The sequence below is a fragment of the Arvicola amphibius genome, chromosome 17, assembly GCF_903992535.2.
Source record: "Arvicola amphibius chromosome 17, mArvAmp1.2, whole genome shotgun sequence".
NCBI lineage: Eukaryota > Metazoa > Chordata > Mammalia > Rodentia > Cricetidae > Arvicola > Arvicola amphibius.
In genome coordinates this window covers 9,941,797-9,956,145 of record NC_052063.2, presented here as the reverse complement: position 1 = coordinate 9,956,145, position 14,349 = coordinate 9,941,797, and the positions used below count along the sequence as shown (strand labels likewise).

The 14,349-nt window shown below is 45.6% G+C and overlaps 1 protein-coding gene across 1 annotated transcript in view; it reads right to left on the bottom strand.

Moving 5' to 3' along the window:
* Fgd6 (FYVE, RhoGEF and PH domain containing 6) overlaps positions 1-14,349 on the bottom strand; it is a 121,653-nt gene that overhangs the window by 5,937 nt on the left and 101,367 nt on the right. The window contains exons 15-20 of the mRNA XM_038314827.1: positions 9,030-9,132; positions 8,013-8,156; positions 6,631-6,733; positions 4,814-4,941; positions 1,770-1,898; positions 319-467 (exon numbers count right to left, since the gene is read on the bottom strand). Of these exons, the coding sequence (XP_038170755.1) occupies positions 319-467; positions 1,770-1,898; positions 4,814-4,941; positions 6,631-6,733; positions 8,013-8,156; positions 9,030-9,132 (756 nt within the window). The remainder of the gene's footprint in view (positions 1-318; positions 468-1,769; positions 1,899-4,813; positions 4,942-6,630; positions 6,734-8,012; positions 8,157-9,029; positions 9,133-14,349) is intronic.

Below are 14,349 nucleotides of genomic sequence, written 5' to 3'. Positions count from 1 at the left end.
TTTCAGTCCTGCTCATGCACAAAACACCTGGATAGGGGATTTCAGCCACTTTCACACCTGGATGGGGGATTTCAGCCACTGTCACTGAAGGTGAGGGCTCCGCCTGCACTTCTGCCTCCCCCAGAGCAGAGCTCCAGCGTGTCCTCCCAGGTCATGTGCACACACACATGATGGACAGGACTTCCGATTTTCTTTCACCTCCTGTTTTTAAATCATCCAAATAACGGGTCACATCTTTCAAACTTGGATCTCTGAGAGTTGTTCTCTGTGCTTTTAAAATGTCATTTAAAACAACAAGGGGGAATCTGCATGACTTACTTCTGTGTGGAGTGGGCATCGTCTGCTTTGAACACATAAAACACCATGCCTTTGTGCAGCAGCTGAAACACTCTCGACTCTGAGCTCTCGTCTCTGACCTGAGTGACGGTAAACCCTAACAGAGGCTGGCTCTCCAAAGCGGCCACATCCTAAGCAACAGACAAGGAAAGACAGGCTTTCAGGGTTAGATGCAGTTCAGGCTTGAAAAGCCTTGACCTACACAGCTCGATTTAACAGACAACACAGCAATTCTAGCAGCTCAGTTTTACTGAGTCAGCAGTGAGCCACCTACCCGCCACCTGCCATGTTTGTGCCCAATGAATCTCCCATTGTTTTAGGGCAGTCAAGGAAAACAGTTTATGGGTGCAGATACCACGTACCTAAGCAGTAGGTGACTGGCCCAGATCCCACGGAGGAACTCTGGGATTCTGGCTGGTTGTTGAGACGAGGTCTCACTCTACAGCCCAAGAGGACCTGGAGCTCACCGTGATTTTTCTGCCTGGATTCTCCAGAGGTTTTATTTTTCTCTACCATGAAACCCTGGCTGGCTTGGAACTCTCAAAGATCCACCTGCCTCTGCCATTAAGTACTGGAATTAAAGGCATGTGCCACCATGCCTGCTCCTCCCTCCTTTCCTTCTGGAGTCTCAGGAAACCCAGGGTGGTATAAAACTCCACATCACTGAGGCTGACCTTGAACTCCTGAGTCTCTTGCTCCTATCCTCCTACTGCTTGGTTGCAGGCAGGTGCTACCACACCCAGCTCCCCTAGAGGCCTTCATAGGCTGCTGGGACACAGATAAGGGCAGTTGGAGACAGTCGATGAGAACGCTTATCACTACGAGCTGGGGGACACCAAGAGATGCTAGAAGAGAGGGCAATCTCTGTCCTGTGTGAAATGGCAGTCACATGATAACAGAAACATCTGCATTTTAGTACTCTTCAAAATTCCTAACACTGGAGTAAGAGTTCATAAAAAAAAAAAGAATAATTCTATTCCCATTAAAAGTACTAGTAACACCGGGCAGTGGTGGCACACACCTTTAATCCCAGCACTCGGGATCTCTGAGTTCAAAACCACCCTGGTCTACAGAGTGAGTTCCAGTACAGCCAGGGCTACACAGAGAAACCCTGTCTTGAACCCTTGGCTCCCCCACAAAAAGTCCTAGTAATAGGAGAGGCATGGTGGCTCACACCTGTAATCCTAGCATTGGATGGGTTGAGGCTGGAGGATGACTCAGACAATCTGGGATAAATGGTGAATTATAAACCAACCTGGGCTATTCGGCGAGCACTGCCTCAAAAAAACAAGACAAGCAAGCACCTTTCTCTGTCTAAAACAGTACTTGCTTGGCATGCCCAGGCCATCCTCGGCTCTGCGCAAAGCAAAAACCCTCCCACGAACTCCACAAACTGAAACAAAACCCCAAAGTCCTCTTAAGCACCCATCTACCTCACTTGCAGCGTATGTGTAGAGTACTTTGTTTTTGATGACGAACCACAAGTGTTTCCATGGCTTCTTGCTGCCCTTGGATCTGTAGAGGTAACCACTCATGGTCGAGTCTTCTGTGTTTGCCGATACCTGGAAAAGGAAGTCCCACGTGCCTCAGTGGGTCATAGGCTACTTTTCAAGAACAACAACACAACAGAAAGCCGAGTTCAAACCACCAGCTGTTGAAAGCAACAACCATAAGGACATTTCGGAATGACACTGGGTATTGTCTGTATTTGAGGGGTGCAGTGAAGAAATTACCCACATGACTGTCCCATGATACGGTTAAGGTTTTTATTGCAGATGTAAGAACAGCCAGAGGCAACTGGAAGTCGGGAGTAGAGACAGAAGGAAGGAGACTGAGCATGACCGACCAGGGCTACTTGCCAGAATGCAGAGACTAATAGAGACTGGAGAGAGCACAGTGAGAGGAACGGAGTGACAGGAAGCCTTGGGGCTGAGGGAGCCTAGGGTAGGTGAGGAGGCAAGACGGGCTAGGATGCTAGCATAGACTCTGAAATGTCTAAGGGGTACTGAGGAAGCCTGGGCTAGCCGGTGCTTTGAAATGCTAAAAGGCACCCTATAGACATTTGTCCCTTCTGCCCGAGGTAAGGGAAATGACTCCCTCTGGCAGATGGGAGCCAGTTTCGCAGGTTCCTGAGGTATGCTGTCAGAAGTCCTCCCACTGTCCAGGCTGAGCTCGTTTCTGGGTATCTAGACTGCCTTCTGGAGTTTGGAGAACTGGAGTTTCCTCGGGACCTGACATTCTCGTGTCCCTATCCCACAATCTGAAGTCTATCAGCAGGGTATGAAAAGCCTTCCTTTTGGAGATGATCCCCAGAGCTTCGCCTGGCTGGCCCATTCCTACGTTTGCTCGTCTTTGTGGGCTCAGTTGTGCTCTCTGGTTTGGCAGAGGAGAAATAATCAAGGTCTACCAAATGTTTTTCTCAGGCGGCATTTTGGAGACCACATATGTTATTTGTTGCTCAGATCTACATAGCAAGCTACAGGCCACATACTAAGACCCTGTCTTTCTTAATAAGCAAATTAAAATGTTTAAGGTTCAAATGAGATTTTTGTTAAAATGGAGTTCTATCAGGATGTGTGTGTGTGTGTGTGTGTGTGTGTGTGTGTGTGTCTGTCTGTCTGTCTGTCTGTGTGTTAGGCTGTTGCTAAACTAGATTACATACTTTTTTAAAAAAACTTAGGGCTGGGAGCTGGAGAGACGGCTTAATTAAGACAGCTTGATGCTCCTGCAGAGAACCCGAGTTTGGTTCCGAGCACCCACAAAGGGGCTCTGCCTCCAGGGAACCTGGCACCCTACCCACTTCTGGGCCCCACACGCAGGAGAACACATGATGCACTGTTGTGAGATGTTGTGTTTGTGTTCTGACAAATAAAGCTTGCCTGGAGATCAGAGGTGGAGCTAGCCACTCGTTAACCATAGAATCTGGGCTGTGGTGGCTCAAGCCTTTAACCCCAGCACTTGGGAGGTGGAGACAGGAAGTGGAAAGGCGGAGTGGGAGAGGACCTCAGCCCTTTTGGATGTAGAAAGGAGACAGGTGGAAAGCAACTGGAGGTTGTTCCTAGTTTTCTGATCTTCCACGTTCTTACCCCAACATTTGACTCCTGGTTTATACTGGTTATGATTAATTAGATTAACACTTCAGTGTACAGATTGCATCGGGATGGTGCACAGATTACATGAGGCAAACACATGTATAAAATGAAAGTAAATGCATTAAAACATTTTAATTACATTTATTTACTTCTTGTGTGTGTGAATACATGCATTCCATGGCTCACGTGTGGAGGTTAGACAGCAATTTGTGGGAGTTAAGTTCTTTCCTTCTACCACGTGGGTCATGAGGGTTAAACTTAGGCTGTTAGGACCGACACTGAACTCAGGATACAAAGTCTGGCAGCAAGTGTCTTACCCACTGAGCAATCTTACTGGCCCACATTCCTCTTTTTGAATTAATATACGTGCACCACAAAATAATAATGACTACAAATATCCCTCTATTATCTTTTCAAAAGTAAAATTCACATTAACCAACTTAATTACCCAGCTCACAAAACTTATATCACTTTTTGCTTGTGTCTGAGTTTTTTTGAGACAGGGTTTCTCTGTGTAACAACCTTGGCTGTCCTGGAACTCTGTAGACCAGGCTGGTCTCATACTCACAGAGATCCACCTGCGTCTGCCTCCTGAGTGCTGGGATTAAAGGTGTGCACCACCACTGCACGGCATGTCTGATTTCTTAAGACAGGATCTCATATAACTTAAGTTAGCTGAGGGTGGCCTTCAACTCCTGCTCTTCCTGCCTCTACCTCTCCATTTTAGAGATGGGCCTTGCTATGTTGCCTAGCCTGGTCCTGAACTCCTAGGCTCAACTGATCCTCCTACCTCAGTCTACTGAGTAGCTGAGGCTACAGACATATTAAGCCATCAATGCCTATCAAGGATCTCAAAGTTGGACTGGAAAGTTTAGATTCAGAAATTGAAGGATTGAAGAGATAGTTCTAAGGCATTCTCTAAATTGGCCTAAACTGCTTCGGATATAAGCAAACCAAACCGTATGGATCAGTAAAAGCTAAGGAGTTTGTACTTTCCCCTATGAAAAAGGACCCCTTTAAAAATGATTCTACATCAGCTGGGCGGTAGTGGCACACGCCTTTACTCCCAGCACTTGGGAGGCAGAGGCAGGAGGATCTCTGTGAGTTCGAGGCCAGCCTGATATACAAGAGCTAGTTCCAGGACAGGCACCAAAAATAAAAAAAAAAAAGGGTTCTATACCTACTTTCTATGACTGCAATAAACTGTTCCCCAAAGAGTTTTCTGCAGCCATTTGTCAATGACTCAGGTCATAAGGAAGATGAATAAAGACTGCAAGACATCTGCCATATCCATCAGAGTATTAAAATTCATGTCCTAAGAGTAATGGGAAATGACATCTTTCTTTATGAAATTCAGCCTTGTCAAGCTTAATGGAAACACTTACTTCTTTGAGAGCAGCTGGGATCTTTTTCTGTTTCCTCCCTGATGGGATGCTGTGCAAGACTGAAGAAAGGGCACTTGAAGGAGACTTGTGATTCCCCGGAGAGCCAACCCTCGGGGGCAGCTGGTGATCTGGAACAGAGCAGGTGTGCTCATGGAGCAAGCATGCATGATGTATACAATACCCATGAAGAGCTCCCAGAGCTGAGCAGGAGGTGAGTTGATTACATATGGAATTTTTGAACTACAGACCATATGAAAAGATCCTATTTCTGTGTCCTTAGAATTCTGAAAGAGCTAGGGACCCTGCTCAGTGATGGTGCCTGCTTTGTATGTTCAATGCCCTAGGTTCAATCCTCAGTACCAAAACATGAAGTAAAAATTCATTGGGATGGACGTGGTACCACGTGTCTGTCACCCAGAGGAAGGAGCATTGGGAGTTCAAGGGCCATCCTTGCTTACCATAGCAAGTTCAACCTCAACCTGAGTTACAGGAGACTCTCAGTAAACCATAAATAAATAAACAAAATAATTCTGAAACATACAAGCACACCCTCAATTTTACAAACTTCCCTACTGATGGAAAGAAGCTGATTTAGACAATGGAGAGATGTACAAACTAGAACACCTGCTTCTGAATAATGAAACTGGGGGGGGGGGGGGAAGGGGGCGGAGTGGCTCTAAATAATTTGGAATGCTGTTTAGGCTGGGGCGGGGGCGCTGGATATAAATAGTTTGGCCTCATGACAGTCTCCCTGCTTCAGCCTCCTGAGTGCTGGGATTACAACTGTGAGCCATACTGCCCAAGTCAATCATTTCCTGTTTCACAGTTTTGTTCTACATGGTGCTAAGGATCAAATCGAGAGCCTTGCACATGCTAGGCAGGTCCTTCCCACTAAGTCACATTCTTCCCAGACTGAGTTTAGAAAAATAAAGCAGGCAGTAGGCAGGAAGAGGGGTTTGCAGAAGGCCATTGTTAGAGTCATCTAGACCTTATTAAGGTTGACACAAAAAAGTCAAGACAAGTGAGACCTTCTGAAATGAAATTGACAAGATCTACTGACCAGCAGGGGTGGGTGATTAGTGACGAATGCTAACATTTCACATTGGTATACCCAGAGAACAAAGAGCAACCATTCTTGACTCCAGTTCCAGGGATCCCATACCTCCTTCTGATCTCTCAGGGCTCCATACACACATGTGGGCACTACACTCATTCAGGCAAAACACTCATACACAAAAGTAAATAAATCTAAAAGGATATAAATAAAAAAATAAGTTGAAACTTTGAAATAGCTCACAAATTAAAGTTACTTTTTAACTGTGTTGAGCATTTCATTCAGTAATAATTCAATAATTAGGGGGGCTGGAGAGATTACTCAGGGGTTAAGAGCATTGCCTGCTCTTCCAAAGGTCCTGAGTTCAATTCCCAGCAACCACATGGTGGCTCACAACCATCTGTAATGAGGTCTGGTGCCCTCTTCTGGCTAACTGTATACATAATAAATAAATAAATATTAAAAAAAGAAAGAAAATTTGAAAAAAGAAGTGCTATATATCTACAGTTGGTTATCTTATAAAAAAATAATTCAATAATTAGTTTTCTTATTAAAACCATTTTATTTTGGTAAAAAACTGTTACCAAAAAAAAAAAAAAAAAGGCTCAGTCTAATTTCTCTTGGGATTACCATAAAGCTCAAGTCAGAGCATACTAGAACGTAAGGCAAGTCTAGCAACCATGCTTCTGCCAAACATGGTTCTCTTAGGAGGCCGGAAGGATCTGTGGGAGAGACTCTGGCTACATGTTTACTGTTATCTTACCTAATTTCTGTAGTTCTCGGAAGCAATGTTCACAGACTCTTGCCAGTTGCCTTTTCAGGTAATCTAAGCCGTACTTATTTGAGGAGCAAGCTTGGCACACAATCTGAAAACACATTGCAATTATTTCATTCAGAAAAAAATCTTGAATGACAAGACACGGAAAAGGCTGCAGTGCACGGCACGGCACTGCCCATTCATCAACAGCTCGACTGTTGATGCGGTGACTGAGTCTCACTAGTCTCAGGCTAACTCTCAGCCCGCTTACATGGAGAGCCTACACGTAAGCCCCCCGAGTGCTTGCTCCATGAACACCGTGCTCAGCAGAGCTAGCACACACAGGCCTCCAGGACACTAGCGTGCTCCTAGCGCGCAGGACCTTCCGACAGTCTCACTGACCACCCTCATCCTACGCGCCATCCCTGCCACGGCCACAGCTACTCCGCTGCGACCCTACCAGGTTAGGGGACCCTGTTTCAGCTCTCCACTATAATGCTCATTCTGCTAAAGAAATCGTGAAAGCTTTTACTTCAGTGTGGATTGGAAATACCTTCCAAGGACCTATGCCTTAAAGTCTCCACTTGGGCACTAGTAGGAGGTGGCGGAGACTGAAGGTCACGAGGGCGGGGTCAATTCCTCCATGGTTTTCACTCTTACCAATCAAACACATGACTTTGCCCACTACACGTTCTCTCCAGGACTTGCTGCTTTAACTCAAACACTACAGGCCAACTGACCAAGGGCTTAAGTCCAAAAGTGTGAGCCAAGATACAAATCTTCTCTTTATAAATTGATTTACTGGTGCAGGTGTGATGGCACACACCTTTAATCCCAGAATCCAGGATGAGGAGGAAAGGAGAGTTCTATGAGTTCAAGGCCAGCCTAGTTTACACACTAAGTTCCAGGCCAGCAAAAATACAGGGACTTTCCTACTGATTCTTTTCTACACAAAGATGGCAAAAAAAAAAAAAAAAAAAAAAAAAAAAACCTAAGCTGCAATATAAATAAGAGTCTATAGAACTGTGGGTTGTTTTGTTTCTTAAGACAAAAAGGTTGGCCTTGACCTTGCTGAGATCTTCCGGTTCCAGCCTTCTGAGGGCTGGGATTTACAGGCGCCTGCTACCACACCTGGATTAGCTTTCATTTTTGAATACAGGTTCTCTACGGCTGCAGAAATACTGTAACTGTGAGTGGAGAGTGGAGGAAGGTCTCCAACCACGTTCCTTACTCCAACCCCGAACACACAGATCAGATGACATCTGCTGTTTGCACAATGACTGTTTGTCTGTTTCATAGACGACAATGACTTCTGGGGGGATATTCCTCACTGTGCACAGCCCGGAGACATGGACGTCACCACAGGGATGGAGCCCGTCCCTTCTGACCTTTCCACAGGCCCTGCAGTGATGTCTTCTCCAGGTCAGAGTAAATTCACTTGTGCAAATCATACACATGGTGGCTCTGGTATCAGGAATCCAGATGGGAGCCTTTGACCCGAGAGGACTAACTTCCTCTTTCTTCTCCAAGTCCTGTGGAAGAGAATGGCTTCTGATTACTGGGTGCATACTGCCTACGACAGAATCGAGTCTTTGTAGTGGCCTTCTCCAGGGCTGATGGCATCATTAAAATGTGGGAGGGGAAAGTGAGCCATGATCTTTGAAGTCCTCAGTATATTAAGATTAAATACATTTGAAAATGCTCTGTTGCAAAATTATCCGTAAAAGATGCTCCTGGTACTGAGATGATTAGCTTCTTCCTTAAGCTATTCCTGCTCCCCCAGTTCCCTACAGTGAAAAGCTGGGGAAAGAGCTGGGGTAGTATAAGGAAGGTCCTGAGTTCAATCCCTACAATACACAGAGACATGCAGAGACACACACTCCTCTCTCATACTCCCCCCCTCACACACATACACACACACACATACAGATACATACACAGACACACACTCCCTCTCCATATACAGAGACATACAGAGACACACACAGATACATCACAGAGACACATACACACAGACATACTCCCTCCCCACACACACTCACATACAAAGACACAGACACATTCACATACATACACGGGAACACATACCCAGACATATATTCCCTCTCCATATACAGACACACAGAGAGATACATTTATACACACACACACACACACACACACACACGTAGAGACACACAATCCCTCCCATTAACACTCCTCCCCTACATGATAGATACACAGACACACACAGATACACACAGACACAGACACACAAGAAAACAAATAAAATTTCCTACATTTCTAAGTAGGAGAAACTAGGAGCATACGTACCTCCTCCAACTCCTTTTCTAAACCTCTATAAACTCTTCACAGCTAAGGAAAAGCAGAACCCTGAGGCCAGCCTAGACAGGGAAGCACAGTACCTCATCGAGACTCCTGCTGGGGCAGAAGGTGGTCCTCTTCTTGGCATACTCTTCTATCGCCCTGGATATGGCCTCCAGCCACTCATCTCGTTCTGTGGCAGAGCTGATGGGGGCAAAAGACCATATCAGCACTGAGTCCTTCCGTCTTTTTCTTTCTCCTTTCCTTCTCCCTGGCACTTAATACCACCCTCCGGCCAGGTCCGAAGGGTGGTCCTTCCAAAAGGAGTCAATTTCTTTACCTATAGCAGAAGGGACATATGGCTACTTGTGACTGCATACCAAAGCCCACACTGGTGTCCAGGCTCCCTCGGTATCACAAGTACGTAGTATATATGTCAAAGTTCATGACGGCACACTAGCCCTTTCCACCTCCCTAGGCTTCCTTCCTCCAGAGACCTAGTTGTTCTCTTTATAATGGCAAACTCCCCCCTCAACTCCACTATCCCCACTTTGTTCTCATTCTGTCCCCCCTTCCAATTTATCTCATATTCTCTCTCTCTTCCCCCTCCCTCCCTCCCTCTCTCTCTCTCTCTCTTCCCCTCTCTCTGTGTCTGTCTCTCTCCTACAATAACAACCTTCCTATATCACGGAGTAGTCATGCTGGAAGTTTCTTTATTGTGCCCCCCCCCCATATCTGGTGCCAATACAAGCATCCCCTAAGGTGTAAATCATTTGTTTCTGCTGGCTTCTGCCACCCACCACACTCAACTCTAGATTTTACAGCCTGTCTCTTCAGCAGCTTCTCCTCCACCTGCTCTAAGAGCTCATGTCTCCTTGCCTACATGACAAGTGTCCTCTCATCCCTCTGCTCCTGGGGTGTCCTCTGCCCTCCTGGGCACCCAGCACTTGGAAAGGCCGTGCCTCTCATTGGCTCACTGGGGTCTGCTGTATGCTTCTCCACTGCAATTCGGGGCATCTCCACTAAGGCACTTCCCCCTCCCTGCCCAGTGGAATTCTCTCTCTGGAGAGGTTTGTTCCTGACCCTTTTTGCTAATCTCATCTTTGCTCTGGCTCCCCTCCCACCTGCCTCTTGGCTTGCTCCTGGAGCTTGATTCACCTGCCTTCTCCAATCTCCTTCCTCCAGAGACTCAAAGATTTCATTAAAGCCTCACCATTTTAATGTAAATGGTTTGGCCTCAGTAGAGCTCAGTGGCTCAAAAACGGCACACTCAGTTTCCAAATTCTCACAGATTTGTTTTGTTTTTGTTTTTCGAGACAGCATTTCTTTGTGCAGCCCTGGCTATACGAGAACTTACTCTGTAGACCAGGTTGGCCTCAAATTCAGAGACCTACCTGCCTCTGCCTTCCAAATGTTGAGATTAAAGGAATATGTTACTACTGCTGGGTACTCGCAGATTTTTAACAATTTCTGCCAATACACACACACACACACACACACACACACACACACTCTTATCTTTAAATTTCTCTGCTCTACATTCTTAAAAATCCCCTATCTCTCTGCTCTAAAAAAAACCTCAAAGTAATGGTATAAACTTTCTGTATTTCAAGATTTGTAAGCTTGTTGGGTATGGCTTAAAAACCTGTAAAATCTATAACAAAGCTTAAAACTTGAGACAGAAAAGGTTGATAGTTAAAAATATATACATAAAGTTAACTACTACAAATTCTTGTATAACTTGGATTTAGCTCTTGTTTAAAAATTTGATCTGCTACAACATAGTGTATATGTAATTTGGATTCAATCCTTGTTTATGAAAAATAGGATTTACTAATAACAAACTTGATGACTGAAGTTTAAGGTGTACTGAGGCCAGCAGGAGCTGACTTAAACATAAAGGTCTAGCTGCTCTGTCTTTGCCAACTTTGTTAACTTTTAGCTATTTGGGACAAACAGAGTCACACAACAACCTGAGATACTATGTGAAGGTCCACCATGAAGGGATCAGAAAGACAGAAGACAGTTGGGTGATGAGGGCCTATTTTTAGCACCATAAACCATAAGCTGACTCAGTAAATAAAGGAGATGGCGTGTGGTTGTGAGGGTTCGCCCGCTACTCAGCACACCAAGTGCTGTTCCTAGTCATCTCCCACCGGAGCTGTCTTTAACCCAACTGTAATGTGAACAGGCCAGGGAAGAGGAGCCTGCTTGGCAAATGGTATTCTGGTTTTGCATTTCTCAGCCATGCCTCCCCTCCAAAACTTGTGGTTAATGCCCATTCATGATTGGTGTCAAGACAGTTATAAAGGCATTTAAAATTTGTTTTGCATATTCAAAACTTTTAGGCACACTTTAGGTGACATAAATATGATAATCTATACAATATACATGGAGAGGAAGGAGAGAAGAAACTTTAACAATCAAGTTAAAAATCTATCATAATGAGACAAACCCTTCACAATGGGAGCTTAACAATGTGAAGAAATCCCTGTGTCTTTGGAGAGTAGTACTGAAGTATGCAAAATGACCTAACAACTACAATTAGATTTAAAATACTTTAGGAAAATGTAAGAAGGCCAGCCCATTGCTGCTCATCATATTATTCGCTCTGATTTTAAGCATAAACAATTCTATAAAATAAGAACAAAACAAAATTAAACAAGACTCCCAACCCTGAAGAGAGAGACATATGGATGGGCACAGGGTGGTGGTTTTGTCTTCCTCCCCCTTTTCCAGGGCTGGAGGATCGACCCCAGGAGGACCTCAGGAATCCCGGACCAAGAACTCTTAACTATGACCTGCTACAGGCCTAGCTCCCTTGTTACTGCAGAAGACACAAGAATCGCTTGCCTTTCCCGTAGTATGTCCAGTAATGTACTTCCCTGACAAATGCCACTTAAGATATTTATTCATATTGATAGAAGAAATTACAAATGATATTGACAAATCAATGGTTCCCAAATTTTTATTACATACAAAGAACAAAACAAGAAATAACACTTTTCTTTCTAAACCAAATAAAAATCTGCCTGTTACTTCTACTGTTCTAGCACTGTTGCCAATTAATAGTTGCTCAGCCAACAGCACTAAATGCTTCCCAGATGTCATCGTTTCTCATCTTGGGAGCCCCTAGAACACCCACTGGCTCTTACTTCCCACCCCCGCATTAGCGGACATTGTCACCATGTGGACAATGAGGAAACTGTGGACCACCAATATGAGGCCCTGGCTTTACCAATGACAGTTTCCTGAGTCCTGAGTGGACAGGAGACCCAAGTGTAGTGAAGGGCTTAGCCCGGCCCCACCAGGTCAGTGCCATCTGGTGTGTGTTCCCTGAAGAGCTACAACACAGGGACGGACACTTAGACTTCTGGGCAAACATCTATGAATTGTTGCCTGCTCTTCTTCCACCGCCTGCATTTTGCTCCAAGTAACTGAGAACAGAGAGGCAGATGGCTAATTTGAGAATTGCTGTTGGATTATTCTGGAGCCCTGGGAGCACGAGGAATGTGATTTGACTGTACAAATCATGTCACATATGCTGTTCTTTTGTTTAATCATTCCTGGCGCTCTCTTGTGTGGGCTTCTGCCAAGACAATGTTTACCAGCTCTTGATAACACATTTCTTACAGACCACACACATTTGCCTGAAGCACCCAGTGCTGGCATCCCAGGCCTTTGTAACACAGCAGAAGAATCTGCATCTTCCTCAAACTGACTAACAGGCTGAGTACTTTGTTTTTAATAGAATGCATATATCATCAGAAGACAAATGTTTGTCAAAGAAAATTATTTTCCTCCCAATTGCAATGAATTGCTGAGAGGAAAAACTGCCAGTCGAAGGGATTTCTGGTATATCAGGCCTGGCCACACCCATGTTGGTGCTGGCAGCAGGGTGCAACGCCGATGTTTAGAGGCCACATCACTGTGACTCTTCCGAATGACATTTACTGGATAGGCTAGGGACTGAGCTGTGAAGTGGACACACAAAATATACTTCAGCTAAGGGTTGACACCTTACTGCGGTGAAAAAGTAATGAGCATATGAAACACGCATCGCAGAGGGACAGTTTTATGTAGGTGGCAGGGCAAGCCTGCACCAGGCCTGACAGGACCTGAAGAATCAGCCTCACAGGGAACGCCAGGCTCATTGTGCACCTCACTCAGTCTCATACTCTGGTTATCTCCAAGAGGATGGCGCTCACACATACACATCCAGTCCAGGCGTCCTTCTGACACGGAAATCCTTGCATGCCTGAGGCTCCATGCTGACACTCCACATGCTCGGTGTGCAGCCAACCCCTGGTTCTCCCCTAAACTGTTTCCTTCAAGTGCTACCTATCACAGTGAATGGTGACACCACCCTACAGCCCATAAAGCCTGTCAGCTCTTGATGAATAACCCTGTCTTCCGCCTTCTGTGCTCAATCAACCACCTTTCCCCAAGTGCTGTCCACACGGGGGTGAAATGTTCTGATTGCATCATTCCCTGTGATAAACGCTAAGTGGCTTTCCTATGCTCTTATGCTGAAGACCCAAAGTCACAAGGTGTTCCTGCACACACACTTCACCAGGTCCTCCCAGCTTCTCCTGGGTGCCTCTTGTGTTATTTCCTAGCCCACACCACGTGCTCCTTTCTACCTCAGAACCTTTGGAGTCGTTGTTCCCTTTGCCTAGTTATCCAGCACCTTCCCTCTGTGACTCAGTGAACACACAAGCCTTTAAGGCCGATCTCCATGTCCTTTCTCCTCTAAACCTAGTTTACTTAACAACCGCCTAGCAATTAGTATTCTCCCTGTATTCTACTTAATTATAGTAATCCTTGCTTTACCCGGGTTCATATTTGCTAAGTACACGGCTGCCCCCGTGGAATGCAGGTTTCATGAAGACAGGATCTTATAGTCATCCACTACACACACCTCTATGCCTAGCACAAAGGCTTAGCCAAAGGCAGAGGCTCCATGCTCCTGACTGAAGCGATGAAGTCCAAGTAGAGGAGCCCCCTGTAAAAGGTGGAAGGATGTAGAGTAGGATAGCAAGCCGGAAGCCAGGAACCGACTCTCTCCAGCTATGGAGCTTCTAGATGCACTGTCTGCTAAAGGAAGGCTGTTTCATTTGTTTATTAGACCTGCTGGCTGGACAAGTCACCGTAGCGTCTGCTTCAGCACCTGCTGCTGCTTTATCTTCTGCCTGCATGTTCACCTTCTGCTTGCATGTTACGAGACACAACCCCTGCTTGCCTCAATCATTCTGCTGCAGAGACTCCCCCTCTCTGGACTTTCACAGAACTGAAAAGGACCTTACTCTAGCTTGGGCTTTGGCTTAAGAGAATGGTGTTACTGGTTTTGTTTTCTGTCTGCGATGGAACGTCCCCCATAAAACATAAGCCTGCTTCCATCCATTTCTTCAGTGGAGTCGC